This window comes from Mesoplodon densirostris, chromosome 1 (assembly GCF_025265405.1).
Source record: "Mesoplodon densirostris isolate mMesDen1 chromosome 1, mMesDen1 primary haplotype, whole genome shotgun sequence".
NCBI lineage: Eukaryota > Metazoa > Chordata > Mammalia > Artiodactyla > Ziphiidae > Mesoplodon > Mesoplodon densirostris.
In genome coordinates, this window is record NC_082661.1 from 63295909 (window position 1) to 63318895 (window position 22987).

Here is a 22987-nt window from a genome sequence, read left to right on the forward strand (position 1 = left end):
CCCTGATGGGTGTATGGCCACGGCTGCCACCATTAGACTCTGGCTGTGGCTGCTGGCATGTTGACATCGTTGCTAGGATGAAGTGGAAAGTGCCTCTGCCTCAGTGTGTCTCATGCACAAGCCCAGGAGTAAGCATCTGATTGGCTGAGCCTGGGCTCGGTTTGGGCACCTCAGCTGACCTCACAATGGGAGGCAGGGCTGCCACTCCCAGAACTCACAAAGGTGGGCTCAGAAGTTGGGCAGTTCCCATCTGCCCTCCCACCCCGCAAAACCCTAGATAGCACCTACACAGATCCTTTGAAAAGAAATTCCTTCAAACATTGCTTCAAGAGGGGGCCCAGCGGTGGCCCCGGACGGCAGCGAGAGACTGAGCAGCGGAGCTGGAGGGAGGCTGGGGGCGCTCCCCCCGTGAGACGGGCACGGGTAGGCTCCGGTGGGCGGGGGCCGGGGCCCGGGCCGGCTCGCGCGGGGGATATGATGACCCAGCGGCAGGGCCCCGGATCTCGTCTCCTCCTCCGCCTTCTCACTGCAGCCCCAGCTGGCGGCTGAGAACCAGACACACCGGCGGTATGGCATCACAGCTGGAGGTGTTTTCCCCCCCATCAGTGTCGTCGAGTGCCTTCTGCAGTGCAAAGAAACTGAAAATAGAGGCTTCTGGTTGGGATGTTTCTGGACAGAGCAGCAACGACAAATACTATACCCACAGCAAAACCCTCCCAGCCACACAAGGGCAAACCAGCTCTTCTCACCAGGTAGCAAACTTCAACATCCCTGCTTACGACCAGGGCCTCCTCCTCCCAGCTCTTGTAGTGGAGCATATTGTTGTCACAGCTGCTGATAGCTCTGCTGCTACATCAGCCTTCCAAAGCAGCCAGACCCTGACTCACAGAAGCAACGTTTCTTTGCTTGAGCCACATCAGAAATGTGGATTGAAAAGAAAAAGTGAGGAATTTGACAGCAACGGTAGCGTGCAAATCATAGAAGAACATCCCCCTCTCGTGCTGCAAAACAGGACTGCGGTGGGTGCTTCTGCCACGACCACCACCGTGACCACGAAGAGTAGCAGTTCCAGTGGAGAAGGGGATTACCAGCTGGTCCAGCATGAGATCCTTTGCTCTATGACAAACAGCTATGAAGTCTTGGAGTTCTTAGGCCGGGGAACATTTGGACAGGTGGCTAAGTGCTGGAAGCGGAGCACCAAGGAAATTGTGGCTATTAAAATCTTGAAGAACCACCCCTCCTATGCCAGGCAAGGACAGATTGAAGTGAGCATCCTTTCCCGCCTAAGCAGTGAAAATGCCGATGAGTATCATTTTGTCCGCTCTTATGAGTGCTTTCAGCATAAGAATCATACCTGCCTTGTGTTCGAGATGCTGGAGCAGAACTTATATGATTTTCTAAAGCAGAACAAGTTTAGCCCACTGCCACTCAAGTACATCAGACCCATCTTGCAGCAGGTGGCCACAGCCCTGATGAAGCTCAAGAGCCTTGGTCTAATTCACACTGACCTTAAGCCTGAAAACATAATGCTGGTCGATCCAGTGCGCCAACCCTACCGAGTGAAGGTCATTGACTTTGGTTCTGCTAGTCACGTTTCCAAAGCTGTGTGCTCAGCCTACTTACAGTCACGTTACTACAGAGCCCCTGAAATTATTCTTGGATTACCATTTTGTGAAGCTATTGACATGTGGTCATTGGGCTGTGTGATAGCTGAGCTGTTCCTGGGGTGGCCTCTTTATCCTGGTGCTTCAGAATATGATCAGATTCGTTACATTTCACGAACACAAGGCCTGCCAGCTGAATATCTTCTCAGTGCCGGAACCAAAATAACCAGGTTTTTCAACAGAGATCCTACTTTGGGGTACCCACTGTGGAGGCTTAAGACACCTGAAGAACATGAATTGGAGACTGGGATCAGATCAAAAGAAGCTCGAAAGTACATTTTTAATTGTTTAGATGATATGGCTCAGGTGAACATGTCCACAGACTTAGAGGGAACAGATATGTTGGCAGAGAAGGCGGATCGAAGAGAATACATTGATCTGTTAAAAAAACTGCTAACAATTGATGCGGATAAGAGAATTACTCCTCTGAAAACTCTTAACCATCAGTTTGTGACAATGACTCACCTTCTGGATTTTCCACATAGCAATCATGTTAAGTCTTGTTTTCAGAACATGGAGATCTGCAAACGGAGGGTTCACATGTATGATACAGTGAGTCAGATCAAGAGTCCCTTCACCACGCACGTTGCCCCAAATACAAGCACAAATCTAACCATGAGCTTCAGCAACCAACTTAATACCGTGCACAATCAGGCCAGTGTTCTAGCTTCCAGTTCTACTGCAGCAGCTGCTACTCTTTCTCTGGCTAATTCAGATGTCTCACTGCTAAAGTACCAGTCGGCTTTGTACCCATCATCTGCAGCACCAGTTCCTGGAGTTGCCCAGCAGGGTGTTTGCTTGCAGCCTGGAACCACCCATATTTGCACTCAGACAGATCCATTCCAACAAACATTTATAGTATGTCCACCTGCTTTTCAAACTGGACTACAAGCAACAACAAAGCATTCTGGATTCCCTGTGAGGATGGATAATGCTGTGCCCATTGTACCCCAGGCACCAGCTGCTCAGCCACTACAGAGACAGTCGGGAGTTCTTCCACAGGGAAGCTGTACACCACTAATGGTAGCAAGTCTCCACCCTCAAGTAGCCACCATCACACCGCAGTATGCGGTGCCCTTTACTCTGAGCTGCGCAGCAAGCCGGCCGGCGCTGGTTGAACAGACTGCCGCTGTACTGCAGGCTTGGCCCGGAGGAACCCAACAAATTCTCCTGCCTTCAAGTTGGCAACAGTTGCCTGGGGTAGCTCTACACAACTCAGTCCGGCCCACTGCAGTGATTCCAGAGGCCATGGGCAGTGGCCAGCAGCTCACAGACTGGAGGAATGCCCACTCTGATGGCAACCAGTACAGCACTATTATGCAGCAGCCATCCTTGCTGACTAACCATGTGACATTGGCCACTGCTCAGCCCCTTAATGTTGGCGTTGCCCATGTTGTCAGACAACAAGAATCCAGTTTCCTCCCTTCAAAGAAGAATAAGCAGTCTGCTCCAGTCTCTTCTAAGTCCTCTCTGGATGTTCTGCCTTCTCAAGTCTATTCTCTGGTTGGGAGTAGCCCCCTCCGTACCACATCTTCTTATAATTCCCTAGTCCCTGTACAAGATCAGCATCAGCCAATCATCATTCCAGATACTCCCAGCCCTCGTGTGAGTGTCATCACTATCCGCAGTGACACTGATGAGGAAGAGGACAACAAATATAAGCCCAATAGCTCTGGCCTGAAGGCAAGGTCTAATGTCATCAGTTATGTCACTGTCAATGATTCTCCAGACTCTGATTCTTCCTTGAGCAGCCCATGTTCCATTGATACCCTGAGTGCTCTCCGGGGCAATAGTGGACCCCTTCCGGAGGGTCCCGGCAGAGTCGTGGGGGATGGCACTGGCACCCGCACCATCATTGTACCTCCACTGAAAACTCAGCTTGGTGACTGCACTGTAGCAACCCAGGCCTCAGGTCTCCTGAGCAGTAAGACCAAGCCAGTGGCTTCAGTGAGTGGGCAGTCATCTGGATGCTGTATCACCCCCACAGGATATCGAGCTCAGCGTGGGGGGACCGGCGCAGCACAGCCACTCAACCTTAGCCAGAACCAGCAGTCATCGTCAGCTCCAAGCTCGCAGGAGAGAAGCAGCAACCCTGCCCCCCGCAGGCAGCAGGCGTTTGTGACCCCACTCTCCCAAGCCCATTACGCCTTCCAGCATGGCAGTCCACTACATTCGACCGGGCACCCACACCTGGCCCCAGCCCCTGCTCACCTGCCAAGCCAGCCTCACCTGTATACGTATGCTGCCCCCACTTCTGCTGCTGCATTGGGCTCCACCAGCTCCATTGCTCATCTCTTCTCCCCGCAAGGCTCCTCAAGGCATGCTGCAGCATATACCACCCACCCTAGCACTCTGGTGCACCAGGTCCCTGTCAGTGTTGGGCCCAGTCTCCTCACTTGTGCCAGCGTGGCCCCTGCTCAGTACCAACACCAATTTGCCACCCAGTCTTACATTGGGTCTTCCTGAGGCTCAACCATTTGCACTGGATACCCAGTGAGCCCTACGAAGACCAGCCAGTATTCTATCTTGTAGTTGCTGAGTGTGAGGGAGGAGGGGTCAGAGTTCTTAATGGGCTGTGATGAGCTCCTCCCTCACCCTCTCCTGAAACTCCTTAGCCAGCAACTTGCTCTGCAGGGGCACACTGAAGCAGAAGGCTTTTCTCTGGGGAACCTGTCTCAGTGTTGACTGCATTGTTGTAGTCTCCCAAAGTCTGCCCTATTTTTTAATTCTTTATTTTTGTGACGGCATTTTTGGTATTTGGAAGAGCTCAGATGCCCATCGTCTGCAGTTACTAAGGAAGAGAGATCATTCTGAAGTTAACCTTTGAAAAATATTTTCTCTTTCTGACTTGATTTCTATAAATGCTTTTAAAAAACAAGTGAAGTTCCTCTTTATTTAACTTTATTTTATTGTAATTGCTGGTCAGAGGAAAAATGCTGATAGAAGAACTTGAAATCTGGTAACAAGAAAAGAAAAATCATTACTTTCTGCTTGTTTAAAAACCAAGACTTAATTGCTTATCTTAAGAGCAGCTTGCACAAGTCTGTATTTTACTATCTCGCATTTCTCCTCAAAATTTTACCCTTGCTAAGGGGACATTTAAGCTTACAGTGTTTTACATTTGTTTTCATGTCATGTTATATTTAGTGGGAAATTGTTATTTTTGCAAAACTGGTTACATACTACTCTCTGTTACTGTTGGGATTCTCTCAGTTGCTCCTGTGTTTATTATTAAAGTAGTGTTAAAAAGGCAGCTCACCATTTGCTGGTAACTTAGTGTGAGAGAATCCACACCTACCGTGAAAGCACCAGGTATTCTTTCTAAATGAAGCCCTGTGCATTCTTTTTAAATTATTTTTAAAAAGTCCTTCTCTCTGATTTAGCTTAAATTTTATTATTGGAAAAGCCATTAAGGTGGTTATTATTGTATGGTGGTCGTTGTTTTATTATATGCCAAGTCTCTTTGTATTATGCGATACTGGCATTGATGAGCTTTGCCTAAAGGTTGTTGGCATTGATGAGCTTTGCCTGAATATTAGTATGAATTTTCAATAATACACCTCTTTCTCTCTTTGCCTCAGCTCTCCCTTCATTCTATGTGATTTATTTGGGGAGAAAGCTAAAGCTAAAGGATCTGAAACCAGATAAGAAACGTTGTGAATAGCTTTTATGCTTTAAAGTAGCTTTCTTTGTATGCCAGCAGCAAATTGAATGCTCTCTTATTAAGACTTATATAATAAGTGCATGTAGGAATTGCAATTAAAAAAAATTCCATCAAAAAGAGAAAGTAGAGAAGAAATGAAGCTGGATGGTCATCGTATTTGCTTTTAAACCAGTGTTCATGGAAATGCCGATCTCTGGACCCCAGGCTCAGAGTCCTGTGAGGTATTTGCTTAAAATTCGTGTTCTTGGGTCCCTTTCCCAGTTCGAACTCAGTGTATTTGGATGGAATCCAGGAATCTTCATGCCATAAACCAGAAAATGGTGAATCTACCTTAGTGATTAGTCTAGTGCCTGTTTGAGGGGAGAGGCCCCAAGGGAGCGATTTCCAAAGCCTGCTAAGTTGAGGATTGCAGCTGAAAGTATGGCCCCCCAGAGTGGTAGACCAGTTGTTTCACCATGGATGAATCCAGTGAGGAGAGAGTCTGCTTCCTGTGTTGGAGGAGACAGCTACAAGCAATCCAACACCTCCCTCCCGTGGGCTGTAGACTGCTCATAAAGAGGTGCTTGACCACTTCTGAAATAGGTCAACATGACCATTTTGTGTCAGTCTTCTCTCTACCTGCCACAATTTGATGTCAGCCATCCTTATTGAGGGCCTGCTGTGCGCCAGACTCCAAGGGTACGGAGAAGATGAGGAAGTCAGGGACTCCACCAAGCTGTTGGGCTAGATCAGTTCAATGTGATACAAGAAGGGCGTTTGGGGTGCTTTTGCCTCACGTCTGTTGTTCTGCCATTGTGTTTGGGAAGATGGAGGTGTCTTTGGAAATTGGCATGGATTAGCCAGGAGGGAACTCAGGAAGAGCGCTGGCTCTCGAACCTTAGTTGTCTAAGAATCTGTCACCAGGGGAGCATGTTAAAAATGCAGATTAATGGGCCCCATCTCCAGAAACGAGGTCCTATAATTTCATTTTAAACACAGACTCCGTTTTACGCTGATGCGGCTGTTGGGTCGGGAGCCGTCTTGGGTTTTCTGCTGGCAGTTTCCTGAGCTGCTCTCAGTGGCTCTCGCTACCTAGTGTGCGTTCCCAGGGAAGTACCCAGACCTTCTTTTTCGGAACAACGGTTCAAACTGAGATGAAAACCTCTTCCTTTTTGCCTTGACTTTTTTTTGTTTTGTTTTGTTTTTGCTGTACACGGGCCTCTCACTGTTGTGGCCTCTCCCGCTGTGGAGCACAGGCTCCGGACGCACAGGCCCAGCGGCCATGGCTCACGGGCCCAGCCGCTCCGCGGCATGAGGGATCCTCCCAGACCGGGGCACGAACCCATGTCCCCCGCATCGGCAGGACTGGGCCACCAGGGAAGCCCTCCCAGTTGTTTTTGATTCATCTAGCCTGTTGCAGTGGTACAAGCAAAGCAGCTGTTTTGGCTTATTTGGTTTTATATTCAGCAGCTCTTACTGGTAGCCAACTGTATGCCTGCCTTGTGTTCAGTTCTGGGGAGAGAAACTCGAGGAGGACAGGTCCACGCTGCCCTCACTAGACACTGGGCTGGTAGCCGATTTTAGGTTCCTGATCTTTCTCGCTTTCCCCGGGGGAGGGCGGGAGTCTCCCTCTGCTCTGCCTCTCCTCGCCTGGACCCCGAGTCATCCAGGGGGTGACTTGGGACAGGGATTTCCATCGGGGCTACCTGATGAGCGTGTTAGACAGAAACCAGTGTCACCGGGCCTTAAAGAGTTTGTTCCCTGCCCTTGAGGCCATGCTTGTCTAGTTTGGGCTGGGGGTGAGTGAAGATGGGATGAAATGAGATCAGTGAGCACATTAATAAAATAAAAGGTGGAGTAAGACATATCTCCAGAGATGGGGAGAAAAACCCAAAACTGGAGGAAAAATAAGCATCTCCTCTATTGCTGGGAGCCTCTGCTTCTCTGAGAGGGAGGGCTCTGTAGGGAGAGTGTCTTGGAGTTGGGAGAGTCCAAACTTGGGCTTTGAAAGCAAACTACTGGGTTTGAATTCTACCCCACCATGAATCAACCATGGCCTCGGGCAAGTTGCTGAAATTCTGAGTCAGTTTCCTCTTCTGTAAAATGGGATAATGCCTTAACCAAGGTCCTACCTGTAAAGCATGTAGATCATGTCTGGAATGTGGTAAGTGCTTAATGAATATCAGTTTCCAAGACCACACACTCCTTACCCTAGCTGGTATTTCTGGGTCTGGCCCCTAGCATGGAAGCTTCCAGCTTTCCTGCCCCTGTGCTCTGAAGCAGGCTCTGTGTTTGCTTCCTCCGCAGCGGATTAGGCTGAGGGCTTGCACTAAAGCCTTGCAGCCTCTCCTCCAGGGGAGCTGCCAGTGCAGGCAGGCTGCAGGCATTAGTGGCCCCGCCCCTTCTCTCCCTGCCAGGGATGGTGCTTTGATCGACTGACCGTCCCCCCCACAAGCCGAGAAGGTTCTCTGCCACCCTTCACCGCATGTCAACCCAGCCAGAAAACCAAGGATTCCGCAGACTCAGTCCTCGCCACGCCTCTTCTGCACAGAAACACACTCCTCTCTTCCCCAAGGCTTCCAGAACCTCTGAAGAGGGAGGCCCCCAGTTCCACCTCATGTTTGGGGCATCTTGCTAGCTATGGCCCTTCTCCTTGGCGTCCTGCTGCTGCTGGGGCTTTATGGGGACACCATGTCAGAGGGGCCACCGCCATCATCCACATACATTCCTGATGGTTTGGAATTTGAATTTCCTCCAACGAACTATGAGACCAAAGATTCTTATGAAGCTGGACCCACTGGCATCTTCTTTCAAATTGTGCACATCTTTCTCCACATGGTGCAGCCGAATGCTTTCCCTGAGGGTAAGTGCCAATGGCGGGACAAGATGCAGTATGTCTCCAAACATACTCACGGGCCCACACACAATATTGTTTGTTAATGACAACACGATCAGTGCAGAATATATTCCATATATTAAAGTATGAGAGTCAAAGTGATTGAATTGCACAGAAACAGAAAGTATTTAGCCAGAAGTTAAGAAAAATAAGTTCAATAGGTTGTCAGGAATGTGATGATAAGAAAATGAAATCAAACTGTGTTGCCATGTTGTTTTTCCAATTCTTTATCTTTCTTCCCCTCCTTTTTTGTTTTGTTTTGTCTTGTTTTTTGGTTAGAGTATTGAATCATTCTCAAGTTCATACCAAAGGTAAAAGTTAGGGTAAAAATGCAACTTCTCTGTCATCAAACGAGAAGTTAATAATGACCTCTCATGGCCATTTAAAGTTACCAATTTAACTCTCCTCCACCCACCTCAGAATGCAGTTTCGACACTGCTTAGGGCAAGGCCAGGGCAGACCATACCTGTTACCTGGGTAGCTTGTTTGCTTCAGGTCTAAGAGTTTGAGTGTGAAGCCAGGAGGGAACTTTCATGGCATCGTGCTGTTGTTTCGTGTGCATACTATCTGGCCTTACCACCGTGGCTCATCTGTACTCGGAAGTCTTCGGGGTATGTGTTTTCCGGAGTGGGATTATGAAAATTCAAATGGTCTGTGGGAATTGTCTGCTCTTAGGGCTTGACAGTCTAAATTTTTATTGATGTAATGTTAGATCTAGCTTAAGCTTGTTCTTTAAACTACAAAGATTTGAATATTATCATTGACTACTAAATATTATAAAATTTGTAGTAATCTTTATCATCTTCCTTAGCTGGCTAGCCATTGTTTATAAGCAGATTATTTGTTTGTGCGTGTGTGTGTGTGTGTGTGAGAGAGAGAGAGAGAGAGAGAGACAGAGACAGAGACAGAGACAGAGAGACACAGAGAGAGAAAATGTATTTAGTGAACTTCAGCACCTGTTTATATTATGGGCAGTTTACAGATTTTCTTAATATATATTTACATAGAATTTTTTTACATTTATTTGTCTCAGATTAAGCAATTGAAAGAGTCTGAAGTGTAGTTTTCAATTTTTTGTTAGTTTAAATTTCGATCCAGTGAAGTAAATCACCCTACTGTCACAGAAGAGAGTCCTGAGCAAGTACTGCTTCCTGTTTATGTCGCTGCTTAAAAGACTAAATTTGGGGCTTCCCTGGTGGCACAGTGGTTGAGAGTCCGCCTGCTGATGCAGGGGACACGGGTTCGTGCCCCGGTCCGAGAAGATCCCACATGCCGTGGAGTGGTTAGGCCTGTGAGCCATGGCCGCTGAGCCTGCGCCTCCGGAGCCTGTGCTCCGTAACGGGAGAGGCCACAACAGCGAGAGGCCCGCGTACCGCCAAAAAAAAAAAGACTAAATTTGGAAATCCAAAGGACAGAAGTAGAAAGCAAACTGAGTGTATTTATTCATGTTGAATACAAATTCACTATTCTCAATAAATATCTTTTTGTTTCCTTTTGGACTTGATGTAAATATAATTGAATAAATAAACACCTACTAGTGTTTTTAGTCTTGGCTTCTTTGTTTTTTTTATGTAAAAAGCATAGAATTCAGTTGTTTGATACAAATTTACAGTGACTTCTTTAAAAAGATTGTGAAGTCTCCTGTGTCATTCTAAGGCAGATCATGTAATTAATCCTGTAATCTCTTTCCGTATGTCGTTTTATTTTTCTCCCTCTAGATTTCATATGAAGGCTTCCTCACACTTGTCTCACAAGGGAAAACAGTACCTTTAAAGGTCTTCACTCATATGATCAGGTTAAAAGACATCCTGCTTCCAATGCATTCTAGGGTTTTCACCTCCAACATCATGATTAGTCTAGAATTTAAATCCTAATGTAATCTGAGGGTGTTAGCCTTGCTTGTCCCTTGACCTTCATCAAGGGAGAAATTCCCAGAAACAGACAAGCACTACCCCTTTCAGAAAAAATTGTCGGGTTGCTTAGAGAATATAGTACTGAACTTAGCAGGTGATGTCTTGGTGTGTTGGCTTTCTTTCACCATCCCATTATTCATATTCTTTCACCCAGTTGCTAGGTTTCGTAATAGCCTCAAAGTGCTCATGAGGTACTTTGCAACATAAAGGACACTATGAGACAATCATGTTTTTTTGTGGGGTTTTTTCCCCTTGGCATGTGACTTTTTTTAAAAATTAAAGTATAGTTGATTTACAATGTCCTGTTGGTTTCAGGTGTACATCACAGTGATTCAGTTATACATATATATATTCTTTTCCCTTATAGGTTATTACAAAATATTGAGTATAATTCCCTGTGCTATACAGTAGGTCCTTGTTGGTTATCTGTTTTATGCATAGTAGTGTGCATCTGTTAATCGCATCCTCGTAATTTATCCCTCCCCTCCCCTTTCCCCTTAGGTAACCATGTTTGTTTTCTATGTCTGTGGGTCTATTTCTGTTTTGTAAATAAGTTCATTTGTGTCATGTTTTTTTTAGATTCCACATATAAGTGATAGCACATGATATTTGTGTTTCTCTGTCTGACTTACTTCACTTAGTATGATAATCCCTAGGTTCACCCATGTTGCTGCAGATGGCATGTAAAGATACATGATATTTTAATGCAATTAAAAAAAATCCACATTGATGCCCCAAACTCCATGATGAACAAATCTCAAAATGCTAAATAAAGACAGGATCCCATCCGGCCCATGCCCAACTCCTGTCACTCATCTTCCTAAGTCCCGTCCCCAAGTAATTTGCTCAGGAAGGCGACTCCCAGCAGTACCTGCTGAGAGGCTGATTAGCCCTGCCACCAAGAGACTGGAGAGGAGACCATGGATTAGAAAGTGAAGTGAAGGTGAGGGAGGAGGGTGAAGGTGGTATATATTTTTAATTAATTAATTAATTTTTATTTTTGGCTGCGTTGGGTCTTGGTTGCTGCAGGCGGGCTTTCTCTAGTTGTGGCGAGTGGGGGCCACTCTTTGTTGCAATGCGTGGGTTTCTCATTGCGGTGGCTTCTCTTGTTGTGGAGCACGGGCTGTAGGCGCGCGGGCTTCAGCAGTTGTGTGGCACACGGGCTTAGTTGCTCCACGGCATGTGGGATCTTCCCGGACCAGGGATCAAACCCGTGTCCCCTGCATTGGCAGGCGGATTCTTAACCACTGCGCCTCCAGGGAAGTCCCAAAGGTGGTGCATTGATTACTCAGGCATCGGCAGAAAGCAACTCTGGCTAAGCTTAGGAAAGGAGCATACCGGAAGGGTGTTGGATGGCTCCTGGTCTTGTCAGGAGGCTGGAGAACAGAATCAGATGCAAAGGCAGTGGACACAGCCTGGTTAGGACACGGTTTCTGGCAACTGGCATCACGGTCTTTGCTGCGGCACACACTCCAGAGTCAAAGTCACGGGCAGGAGTGGCCAGCTGGTCGGACCTGGGTAAGGCCATGCCTTGGGTGCATGACAGGTGAATGGGAGGATAACCCCCTGGCATTTGTGGTGGAAGATGCTGGACTGTAACCCACTACCACTCACCACAAAGGGGAGCTTGTCCCAGCTGGAAAAGGGCTGCATGTTGGACAGCTCAACAAATGACCAACACTTAATACAGGCAAGGTTGAATTTCTCTCTTGGGAGACTGCTTAGAGCCATGAGTTAAGATGGAAAACTCTAGAGAAGGAACAAACCAGTAGTTTTGAGAATGACCAAAGGAAAAATAGTAAGTTGGTCTCCCTTTCAGACACGTGTTCTGTTTTCTCGGTGCCTGTGAAGGCCAGTAGGACACATTCAGATGGTTTTCCCGTGGAGGCAACAAGCTGTGGCGATGATGTGGTCCTCGTGTACCATCCAGCACAGTTGTACCAAAGAGCTGCCTTCTTGAAGTGGGGGGTGGAGACTGGGTGTGTCAGAGCCATTCTCTAACCTGTGGCTCCACTGTCTTTCTGATATCACTTTATCCAGTTCAGCCAGCCAGCCCCAGACCTGCTGGTTGGAGAGGCAAGGCTGGAGTCTAAAGAAGGACCATTGTCCTGCCCTAAATACAGTCAGGGCTGGTGTGGTAAGGAGGACAGAGCAAGCACTTACTGGAACCTTCTGATGTGCAGGTGCCATACATGCCTTACCTCCTTCATGCTCTCAAAACCCAGCAGTACTACCAGGGTTAATTCCATTTTACAGGTGAGGAAACTGAGGCGCATGAGAGTTGGGTAACATGTCCAAGGTGACCCATAGAGTTAGGTGTGCCAGAGTCAGATTCAAACCCAGGTTGGTCTGTTCCAGAATCTGTGTTCCTGTCTGGCCCATCAACAAGAGAGAGTAACTTTACCCCCACTGCTGGCCCTTATCTATTGAACTTTTGAGGTGTTTGACATTTTCCTTCCTTAAGAACCAATGTGAGAAAAGTAGCCAAGAGGAGACAGGGGGCAGAGTTCGCCCCTGGTTTGCTAACTCTGGTCTTCCACCCCACACTCAACTCAGCCCTGGCCCCCAACCCCGCAGCCATCACACCCTCACTGCAGGCCCACTGCACCTCCCATCTTCCAGTATTCCAGCCACTGACGTTCTTTTCTTTTTTACCTTCTTATAATGGAAAATTTCAAACCAGCACAAAATAGAACCCCTGATACCTATTACCCTGCTTCAATCATTTTACTGATTTAAATTTGATTTCAGTGTACTCTTAAGATGTTCATTAGTATCCCTTGCATCTCTAGGTCTCCTTACCAGGAGATTTTCCCTGAGATTTAAGGGGAATTTCCCTTAATTTTACTTTTCTTACCCCCTCGCACCCCTTACCCCTCTACCACTACAACTTAGGTACCTCTAAAATCCTCTTTTTGGGTTTATGCATTTTTGCACCTTCAGACAGCATTAAATGGCTTCTGAAATGTTTTGAAGAAAGACGTGCATGCGAATGTTTCCTTCTGCTTTTTGTCCTCGTGAATCTCTAGACTCCTCTAACTTCACTCAGCTTTTCCAGGCTGTGCTTGCCCAGTTTTATGGTTCTGCTTTGTTGCCTTCCAAAGGATCCTGGACTGTTCTTTTTCATGTCGTTGTTCTTCTTACATTTTCTATTTTTTCTTTCTTTCGTTTTTTTTTTTTTTTTTTGCGGTACGCGGGCCTCTCACTGTTATGGGCTCTTCCGTTGCGGAGCACAGGCTCAGCGGCCATGGGTCACGGGGCCCTGCCGCTCGGCGGCATGTGGGATCTTCCCGGACCGGGGCACGAACCCGTGTCCCCTGCATCGGCAGGCGGACTCTCAACCACTGCGCCACCAGGGAAGCCCCATCATCATCATTATTATTAGGAGTAAAAATGAGCTTCCTGAGGCATAATTATTTTTACTTGGCAGACAAGGAAACAGGCTCAGTGAGATTAAGCAGCCAAAGTCACAGTGGTGAAAAGGGACAGGGCCAAAATTTGAGGCAGGGCAGAGCTGGCTGCCCTCAGGAGGGAAGAACTCACCTCTGGGCCCCACCCAGAGAGGGCTGCCCTTGAGCAGAAGTGCTGGGGCCTCTGGAGGTGTTCAAGCAGAGGCCCTGACCACTTTCAGACGAAGAAACAGCAGGCCTGATTAGATGTCTCAGGGCACCATCTAACTTTGCATGCCTATAGTGCAGTTTTCAGAAGTTTCCTGAACTAGCATTTATCCAGGAAGTATGCACATTCAAGATCAGTTTAAATTTAAATCGAACAAAAATAATGCCCTTTCGAGCACCTGTTTTATGCTAGATTCTGGGGTAAGTGAAAGAGCTGTTGAGTTAACCTTCCTGCCCATCGTTCAATTGTCAGTCTGTCCATCCTTCCATGCATCCATCAATCCATCCATATCACAAACATTAAACACCTACTGTGTGCTAACTTCCGGAAGGTGCTTTTCTTCCATTAGTCTTATTTTTCCTACCAGAGAGTACTGTCCACTCAAGATAGGAAGTAGTGAGTGAGGAGTGAGGTGAGCACAGTTAGAAAAGAGAGTGGTTGCTTGTGGCAGAAGGTCCCCACCCCTCAGCTTGAGGGGATGGCAGGCAACGCACAGCCAAGAGACCGATATGAAAGGAGTAATGAAAGCTCCGTGTGCTTGGAGCTATAGTGGATGCCTGGTGTTCGGACATGGGAGCAAGGGCTGCTTTTTGCCGGTTTTATAGCTCCAGCCACTAGCATTACGATTGGTACACGCTAACGAACCAAATAATTGGGGTTTTGTTTTATTTGAGTAATTTTTTTTTTTTTTTTAAGTCTTGGAAACTGGCATTAGAAGCGTCTAAAGCGGCAGAGGGAGTCAACCAAGGCAGGTCTGAGGTGGAACCAGAGAGATGCGAAGTTTTTAGAAGAGGAGGGGCGTTCCAAGTAGGCCGCTCAGCCTGCCTCAAGGAGGCCTGGGTCCTGTGGGAGGGACGTGCTCCGTTGAGCGGGGCTCTAGCCCCAGGAAATGGATGCAGCTGGGTCCCAGTGGGTGCCCCGGGGTATCGTGGCGAAGCTGCTTAGCTGGTCCAACCGGGAGCGCGCGGGCCCAACTCCAGGATTAGCTACCTCTAAAGTACCGAGCCAGTCCCCACCCGCCACCTGGCTGCGCGCTCAGCTCTCCCGCCGCGGGTGAGTACATTTCAGGAAGCAGTGCATTGCGGCAGCCTCATCCGCAAGTCCCGCCCGGGAGCTGGGGAGGCCGCAACAGGTCCCCAAGGGCACCCTGGGCCTCGCCGGCGCGCCTCCAAGGCAGGCGCCTTTCCGGACCCGCTCCGTCCCGGGGTCTGGCCGGCGCGCGGGGCAGCGGGGCTGCGGGGCGGCCTCTCCGGAAGCCATCCCGGTGGTCCCCGAAGCCGACTCATAAATCATTCATGAGCGGGGGCCGGCCGAGCAGGGCTGGGAGGAAAGAGGGGGGCGGCAGCGGCGGCGAGGGCTAACCGGGAGCTGGGCCGGGCGCACGGTGAGTAGCCGCGTCCTCACGCCGGAGGTAGGAAGGGGTCTGCGGCCCCGAGCCGGGGGCTGAGTGCACCCCTTTCCAGAAAGCTGGGGGCGGAGAATGGGGAATGGAGGGGCTTGCTCTGCTCCCTTCTCCTCCCAACCCTCGGCACGCTCTCCCCGGGCCGCGGCAGGTGGTGCGAGCCCGGGAGCGTCGGGGGAACCAGAGGAGCCGCGGGGCTGGCGAGGTGGACCCTGCGAGAGTTCCGGGCAGGGCGCAGACGCACGCAAACTTTGCGGGCTGCGTGGTGGGTCTTCTTTCCGCCCACTGGAGGGGAGCTGGCGGATGTGGCCAGGTTCCGGGGCGCGAGCAGGCGGTGGGAGCGCGAGTGGGACCCAGACCCCGAGGCTACCGGCTCGTTCTCTGAGAGGGCGGCGGACGAGGCGAGGTTGGTCCGGGGCTTGGGAACTGTTGGGCGGTGAAGGGAGTCCTGGGGAGTGGAACGAGGGGTGCGGGACACTGACCCTCCCCAGCTGGGTATGGAAAGGGGTCACCTTCCTCTGGTTTGCCAAAAGAAGTACGCGGTGCAATCGACCATCACAGGAGCGGGGCTCTGGGGGGTGCCACGGGAGGCCTTATCGCTTTGCCCCTCTGGGAGCGCGCGCACGCACCCCTGGCTTGATGCATCCCCCTGGTCCGCTTTGGGTGGACAGCGCGGGGACTTTTGGCGATTGCCTGATGGAGAACGGGGTGATGGAGGCGCACCCCGCTGGGTAAGGCGCCGGCCAGGACAACAAAGGGAAGCGTGGACAGAGGAGGAGCTTCGCGGTGCGGGAGAGTCGGGGGCCCGAGGTCAGTTTCCTCGAAAGCCCTCTCCGAGGGCGGCGGGGGATGCGATCAGGGGGCCCTGGGGCACACGGCTTAGGACGGCGACCCCAGTCCAAGCCAACCCGCGCCTCGGCGGGGAACCGGCGCCGACTCTCTCGCTGCAGCCAAGTTACTCCGGCAACCCCCTCCCCCAGGCGACGGCGGATTCCTCGAGTCTCCTGGTTTCCCGCGCCCGCCTTGCCGCCCATCCTTTGTCCCGCAGCCGGGGAAAGGTTCCTGGCGCGGAGGGAGCGAGGGCAGGAGCGGCCCCGGCCTGGCGGTGGGTTGGAGGGGAAGGCTGGGGAAGCGGCGCCACCAGCTTTCCGTAGCAAGAGGTTGCGCCTGCAGCCCGCGGCGGCTGCTGACCTTGCTCCTGCCCGGGCAGGAGGAAGGTTTTCCCGGGTTTCTGAGAGAGGCGGCAGATCTTTGTTAACACAAGCAGGTGTGATTGAGGTCCTTGAACGTCCCCTCCCCCCACCCCAACAGAGACCCACTTGGAGACCCAAACAGCTGCTGTTCTTTGGTTGCTTGGACCATATGACATATGAAATTGCCATTTTCAAAAGACTTGAATATCAGCAACTTCCTCTTATTCAATGTGTGTGAAGTTACTTTTCTCACTCATTTGTGAGTTTCCTCCTTCAGTGTTCTGGAAGCTGTTCTGCCTGTCAGGGTGAGCCTGGCGGCCACGGTGGAGTTGAGAATATTGCCGTTCGCAGGGGCAGTCCAGACCCTCAATCGACGGCCAGTTGTGTGTGTGTGCCAGGCGTTGTCCCTATTCTATTTCCAACCCTCCCACACTATTTAAAACACCATTTTACAGACTAGCACAAAGGAAAGCGTGGAGATTGTAAGCAACTGCTCAGGTCACAGAGCTCATCAGCGGGGCTAGAGACTCCCCAGTCTTGAAAGCCAGGACTCTGGTCGCTGCAGCAGCTCCCTTTAGTTTAGTTTTGTTTTCTTAATGTATCCCATGATTTTTTTAATGAACTTCCTTATGAGTTCCACGCTGGACTATTTCTGTGTATCTAGTAAGGTGAAGCAAAGTGCATCAAAGGATAGGTTGAAAATAATAAAACTTTAAACCAAATATTGTTTCGTCGGGACTGTTTAAAATATGAAGAAAATCAGTTTTGCAGGGACAAGAGTTCGCTCTGAGATTTGATCAAGGTCAGGATGCATTGTTAAAAATGACAGAAGCCAATTCTGGGTAATTTTAGCCAAAAAAAAAAAAAAAAAAAAAAAACTGGACTGGATACTGGGTGGCTTAGCGAAGTGACAGAAAGGCTGGCTAGCCAGGCTTGGGAGCCCGGAGGAGTGGGACTCAGGACATGCAACAGGACCCCTGATGGGTGTATGGCCGCGGCTGCCACCATTAGACTCTGGCTGTGGCTGCTGGCATGTTGATTTGACATCGTTGCTAGGATGAAGTGGAAAGTGCCTCTGCCTCAGTGTGTCTCATGCACAAGCCCAGGAGTAAGCATCTGATTGGCTGAGCCTGGGCTCGGTTTGGGCACCTCAGCTGACCTCACAATGGGAGGCAGGGCTGCCACTCCCAGAACTCACAAAGGTGGGCTCAGAAGTTGGGCAGTTCCCATCTGCCCTCCCACCCCGCAAAACCCTAGATAGCACCTACACAGATCCTTTGAAAAGAAATTCCTTCAAACATTGCTTCAAGAGGGGGCCCGGCGGTGGCCCCGGACGGCAGCGAGAGACTGAGGCGGGAGTGCGCGGTGCTGAGGCGGCGGCGGCGGCGAGAGGCCGAGCAGCGGAGCTGGAGGGAGGCTGGGGGCGCTCCCCCCGTGAGACGGGCACGGGTAGGCTCCGGTGGGCGGGGGCCGGGGCCCGGGCCGGCTCGCGCGGGGGATATGATGACCCAGCGGCAGGGCCCCGGATCTCGTCTCCTCCTCCGCCTTCTCACTGCAGCCCCAGCTGGCGGCTGAGAACCAGACACACCGGCGGTATGACATCACAGCTGGAGGTGTTTTCCCCCCCATCAGTGTCGTCGAGTGCCTTCTGCAGTGCAAAGAAACTGAAAATAGAGGCTTCTGGTTGGGATGTTTCTGGACAGAGCAGCAACGACAAATACTATACCCACAGCAAAACCCTCCCAGCCACACAAGGGCAAACCAGCTCTTCTCACCAGGTAGCAAACTTCAACATCCCTGCTTACGACCAGGGCCTCCTCCTCCCAGCTCTTGTAGTGGAGCATATTGTTGTCACAGCTGCTGATAGCTCTGCTGCTACATCAGCCTTCCAAAGCAGCCAGACCCTGACTCACAGAAGCAACGTTTCTTTGCTTGAGCCACATCAGAAATGTGGATTGAAAAGAAAAAGTGAGGAATTTGACAGCAACGGTAGCGTGCAAATCATAGAAGAACATCCCCCTCTCGTGCTGCAAAACAGGACTGCGGTGGGTGCTTCTGCCACGACCACCACCGTGACCACGAAGAGTAGCAGTTCCAGTGGAGAAGGGGATTACCAGCTGGTCCAGCATGAGATCCTTTGCTCTATGACAAACAGCTATGAAGTCTTGGAGTTCTTAGGCCGGGGAACATTTGGACAGGTGGCTAAGTGCTGGAAGCGGAGCACCAAGGAAATTGTGGCTATTAAAATCTTGAAGAACCACCCCTCCTATGCCAGGCAAGGACAGATTGAAGTGAGCATCCTTTCCCGCCTAAGCAGTGAAAATGCCGATGAGTATCATTTTGTCCGTTCTTACGAGTGCTTTCAGCATAAGAATCATACCTGCCTTGTGTTTGAGATGCTGGAGCAGAACTTATATGATTTTCTAAAGCAGAACAAGTTTAGCCCACTGCCACTCAAGTACATCAGACCCATCTTGCAGCAGGTGGCCACAGCCCTGATGAAGCTCAAGAGCCTTGGTCTAATTCACACTGACCTTAAGCCTGAAAACATAATGCTGGTCGATCCAGTGCGCCAACCCTACCGAGTGAAGGTCATTGACTTTGGTTCTGCTAGTCACGTTTCCAAAGCTGTGTGCTCAGCCTACTTACAGTCACGTTACTACAGAGCCCCTGAAATTATTCTTGGATTACCATTTTGTGAAGCTATTGACATGTGGTCATTGGGCTGTGTGATAGCTGAGCTGTTCCTGGGGTGGCCTCTTTATCCTGGTGCTTCAGAATATGATCAGATTCGTTACATTTCACGAACACAAGGCCTGCCAGCTGAATATCTTCTCAGTGCCGGAACCAAAACAACCAGGTTTTTCAACAGAGATCCTACTTTGGGGTACCCACTGTGGAGGCTTAAGACACCTGAAGAACATGAATTGGAGACTGGGATCAAATCAAAAGAAGCTCGAAAGTACATTTTTAATTGTTTAGATGATATGGCTCAGGTGAACATGTCCACAGACTTAGAGGGAACAGATATGTTGGCAGAGAAGGCGGATCGAAGAGAATACATTGATCTGTTAAAAAAACTGCTAACAATTGATGCGGATAAGAGAATTACTCCTCTGAAAACTCTTAACCATCAGTTTGTGACAATGACTCACCTTCTGGATTTTCCACATAGCAATCATGTTAAGTCTTGTTTTCAGAACATGGAGATCTGCAAACGGAGGGTTCACATGTATGATACAGTGAGTCAGATCAAGAGTCCCTTCACCACGCACGTTGCCCCAAATACAAGCACAAATCTAACCATGAGCTTCAGCAACCAACTTAATACCGTGCACAATCAGGCCAGTGTTCTAGCTTCCAGTTCTACTGCAGCAGCTGCTACTCTTTCTCTGGCTAATTCAGATGTCTCACTGCTAAAGTACCAGTCGGCTTTGTACCCATCATCTGCAGCACCAGTTCCTGGAGTTGCCCAGCAGGGTGTTTGCTTGCAGCCTGGAACCACCCATATTTGCACTCAGACAGATCCATTCCAACAAACATTTATAGTATGTCCACCTGCTTTTCAAACTGGACTACAAGCAACAACAAAGCATTCTGGATTCCCTGTGAGGATGGATAATGCTGTGCCCATTGTACCCCAGGCACCAGCTGCTCAGCCACTACAGAGACAGTCGGGAGTTCTTCCACAGGGAAGCTGTACACCACTAATGGTAGCAAGTCTCCACCCTCAAGTAGCCACCATCACACCGCAGTATGCGGTGCCCTTTACTCTGAGCTGCGCAGCAAGCCGGCCGGCGCTGGTTGAACAGACTGCCGCTGTACTGCAGGCTTGGCCCGGAGGAACCCAACAAATTCTCCTGCCTTCAAGTTGGCAACAGTTGCCTGGGGTAGCTCTACACAACTCAGTCCGGCCCACTGCAGTGATTCCAGAGGCCATGGGCAGTGGCCAGCAGCTCACAGACTGGAGGAATGCCCACTCTGATGGCAACCAGTACAGCACTATTATGCAGCAGCCATCCTTGCTGACTAACCATGTGACATTGGCCACTGCTCAGCCCCTTAATGTTGGCGTTGCCCATGTTGTCAGACAACAAGAATCCAGTTTCCTCCCTTCAAAGAAGAATAAGCAGTCTGCTCCAGTCTCTTCTAAGTCCTCTCTGGATGTTCTGCCTTCTCAAGTCTATTCTCTGGTTGGGAGTAGCCCCCTCCGTACCACATCTTCTTATAATTCCCTAGTCCCTGTACAAGATCAGCATCAGCCAATCATCATTCCAGATACTCCCAGCCCTCGTGTGAGTGTCATCACTATCCGCAGTGACACTGATGAGGAAGAGGACAACAAATATAAGCCCAATAGCTCTGGCCTGAAGGCAAGGTCTAATGTCATCAGTTATGTCACTGTCAATGATTCTCCAGACTCTGATTCTTCCTTGAGCAGCCCATGTTCCATTGATACCCTGAGTGCTCTCCGGGGCAATAGTGGACCCCTTCCGGAGGGTCCCGGCAGAGTCGTGGGGGATGGCACTGGCACCCGCACCATCATTGTACCTCCACTGAAAACTCAGCTTGGTGACTGCACTGTAGCAACCCAGGCCTCAGGTCTCCTGAGCAGTAAGACCAAGCCAGTGGCTTCAGTGAGCGGGCAGTCATCTGGATGCTGTATCACCCCCACAGGATATCGAGCTCAGCGTGGGGGGACCGGCGCAGCACAGCCACTCAACCTTAGCCAGAACCAGCAGTCATTGTCAGCTCCAACCTCGCAGGAGAGAAGCAGCAACCCTGCCCCCCGCAGGCAGCAGGCGTTTGTGACCCCACTCTCCCAAGCCCATTACGCCTTCCAGCATGGCAGTCCACTACATTCGACCGGGCACCCACACCTGGCCCCAGCCCCTGCTCACCTGCCAAGCCAGCCTCACCTGTATACGTATGCTGCCCCCACTTCTGCTGCTGCATTGGGCTCCACCAGCTCCATTGCTCATCTCTTCTCCCCGCAAGGCTCCTCAAGGCATGCTGCAGCATATACCACCCACCCTAGCACTCTGGTGCACCAGGTCCCTGTCAGTGTTGGGCCCAGTCTCCTCACTTGTGCCAGCGTGGCCCCTGCTCAGTACCAACACCAATTTGCCACCCAGTCTTACATTGGGTCTTCCTGAGGCTCAACCATTTGCACTGGATACCCAGTGAGCCCTACGAAGACCAGCCAGTATTCTATCTTGTAGTTGCTGAGTGTGAGGGAGGAGGGGTCAGAGTTCTTAATGGGCTGTGATGAGCTCCTCCCTCACCCTCTCCTGAAACTCCTTAGCCAGCAACTTGCTCTGCAGGGGCACACTGAAGCAGAAGGCTTTTCTCTGGGGAACCTGTCTCAGTGTTGACTGCATTGTTGTAGTCTCCCAAAGTCTGCCCTATTTTTTAATTCTTTATTTTTGTGACGGCATTTTTGGTATTTGGAAGAGCTCAGATGCCCATCGTCTGCAGTTACTAAGGAAGAGAGATCATTCTGAAGTTAACCTTTGAAAAATATTTTCTCTTTCTGACTTGATTTCTATAAATGCTTTTAAAAAACAAGTGAAGTTCCTCTTTATTTAACTTTATTTTATTGTAATTGCTGGTCAGAGGAAAAATGCTGATAGAAGAACTTGAAATCTGGTAACAAGAAAAGAAAAATTATTACTTTCTGCTTGTTTAAAAACCAAGACTTAATTGCTTATCTTAAGAGCAGCTTGCACAAGTCTGTATTTTACTATCTCGCATTTCTCCTCAAAATTTTACCCTTGCTAAGGGGACATTTAAGCTTACAGTGTTTTACATTTGTTTTCATGTCATGTTATATTTAGTGGGAAATTGTTATTTTTGCAAAACTGGTTACATACTATTCTCTGTTACTGTTGGGATTCTCTCAGTTGCTCCTGTGTTTATTATTAAAGTAGTGTTAAAAAGGCAGCTCACCATTTGCTGGTAACTTAGTGTGAGAGAATCCACACCTACCGTGAAAGCACCAGGTATTCTTTCTAAATGAAGCCCTGTGCATTCTTTTTAAATTATTTTTAAAAAGTCCTTCTCTCTGATTTAGCTTAAATTTTATTATTGGAAAAGCCATTAAGGTGGTTATTATTGTATGGTGGTCGTTGTTTTATTATATGCCAAGTCTCTTTGTATTATGCGATACTGGCATTGATGAGCTTTGCCTAAAGGTTGTTGGCATTGATGAGCTTTGCCTGAATATTAGTATGAATTTTCAATAATACACCTCTTTCTCTCTTTGCCTCAGCTCTCCCTTCATTCTATGTGATTTATTTGGGGAGAAAGCTAAAGCTAAAGGATCTGAAACCAGATAAGAAACGTTGTGAATAGCATTTATGCTTTAAAGTAGCTTTCTTTGTATGCCAGCAGCAAATTGAATGCTCTCTTATTAAGACTTATATAATAAGTGCATGTAGGAATTGCAATTAAAAAAAATTCCATCAAAAAGAGAAAGTAGAGAAGAAATGAAGCTGGATGGTCATCGTATTTGCTTTTAAACCAGTGTTCATGGAAATGCCGATCTCTGGACCCCAGGCTCAGAGTCCTGTGAGGTATTTGCTTAAAATTCGTGTTCTTGGGTCCCTTTCCCAGTTCGAACTCAGTGTATTTGGATGGAATCCAGGAATCTTCATGC

The 22987-nt window shown here is 49.3% G+C and overlaps 2 protein-coding genes across 2 annotated transcripts; both read left to right on the top strand.

Annotated features, from left to right (window-relative positions):
- The first annotated feature begins 504 nt into the window (after positions 1 to 504).
- Positions 505 to 4130, top strand: LOC132493399 (homeodomain-interacting protein kinase 1-like). The gene is made up of 2 exons (XM_060103885.1): positions 505 to 2216; positions 2319 to 4130. Exons 1-2 carry the CDS (start codon positions 570 to 572, stop codon positions 4128 to 4130), a joined length of 3459 nt encoding a protein of 1152 aa, XP_059959868.1. The 5' UTR covers positions 505 to 569.
- A 13794-nt stretch (positions 4131 to 17924) lies between these two features.
- Positions 17925 to 21485, top strand: LOC132493407 (homeodomain-interacting protein kinase 1-like). Its single transcript, XM_060103899.1, has 2 exons — positions 17925 to 19571; positions 19674 to 21485. The coding sequence occupies exons 1-2, from the start codon at positions 17925 to 17927 to the stop codon at positions 21483 to 21485; spliced, it is 3459 nt and encodes a 1152-aa protein (XP_059959882.1).
- The last annotated feature ends 1502 nt before the right edge of the window (positions 21486 to 22987 follow it).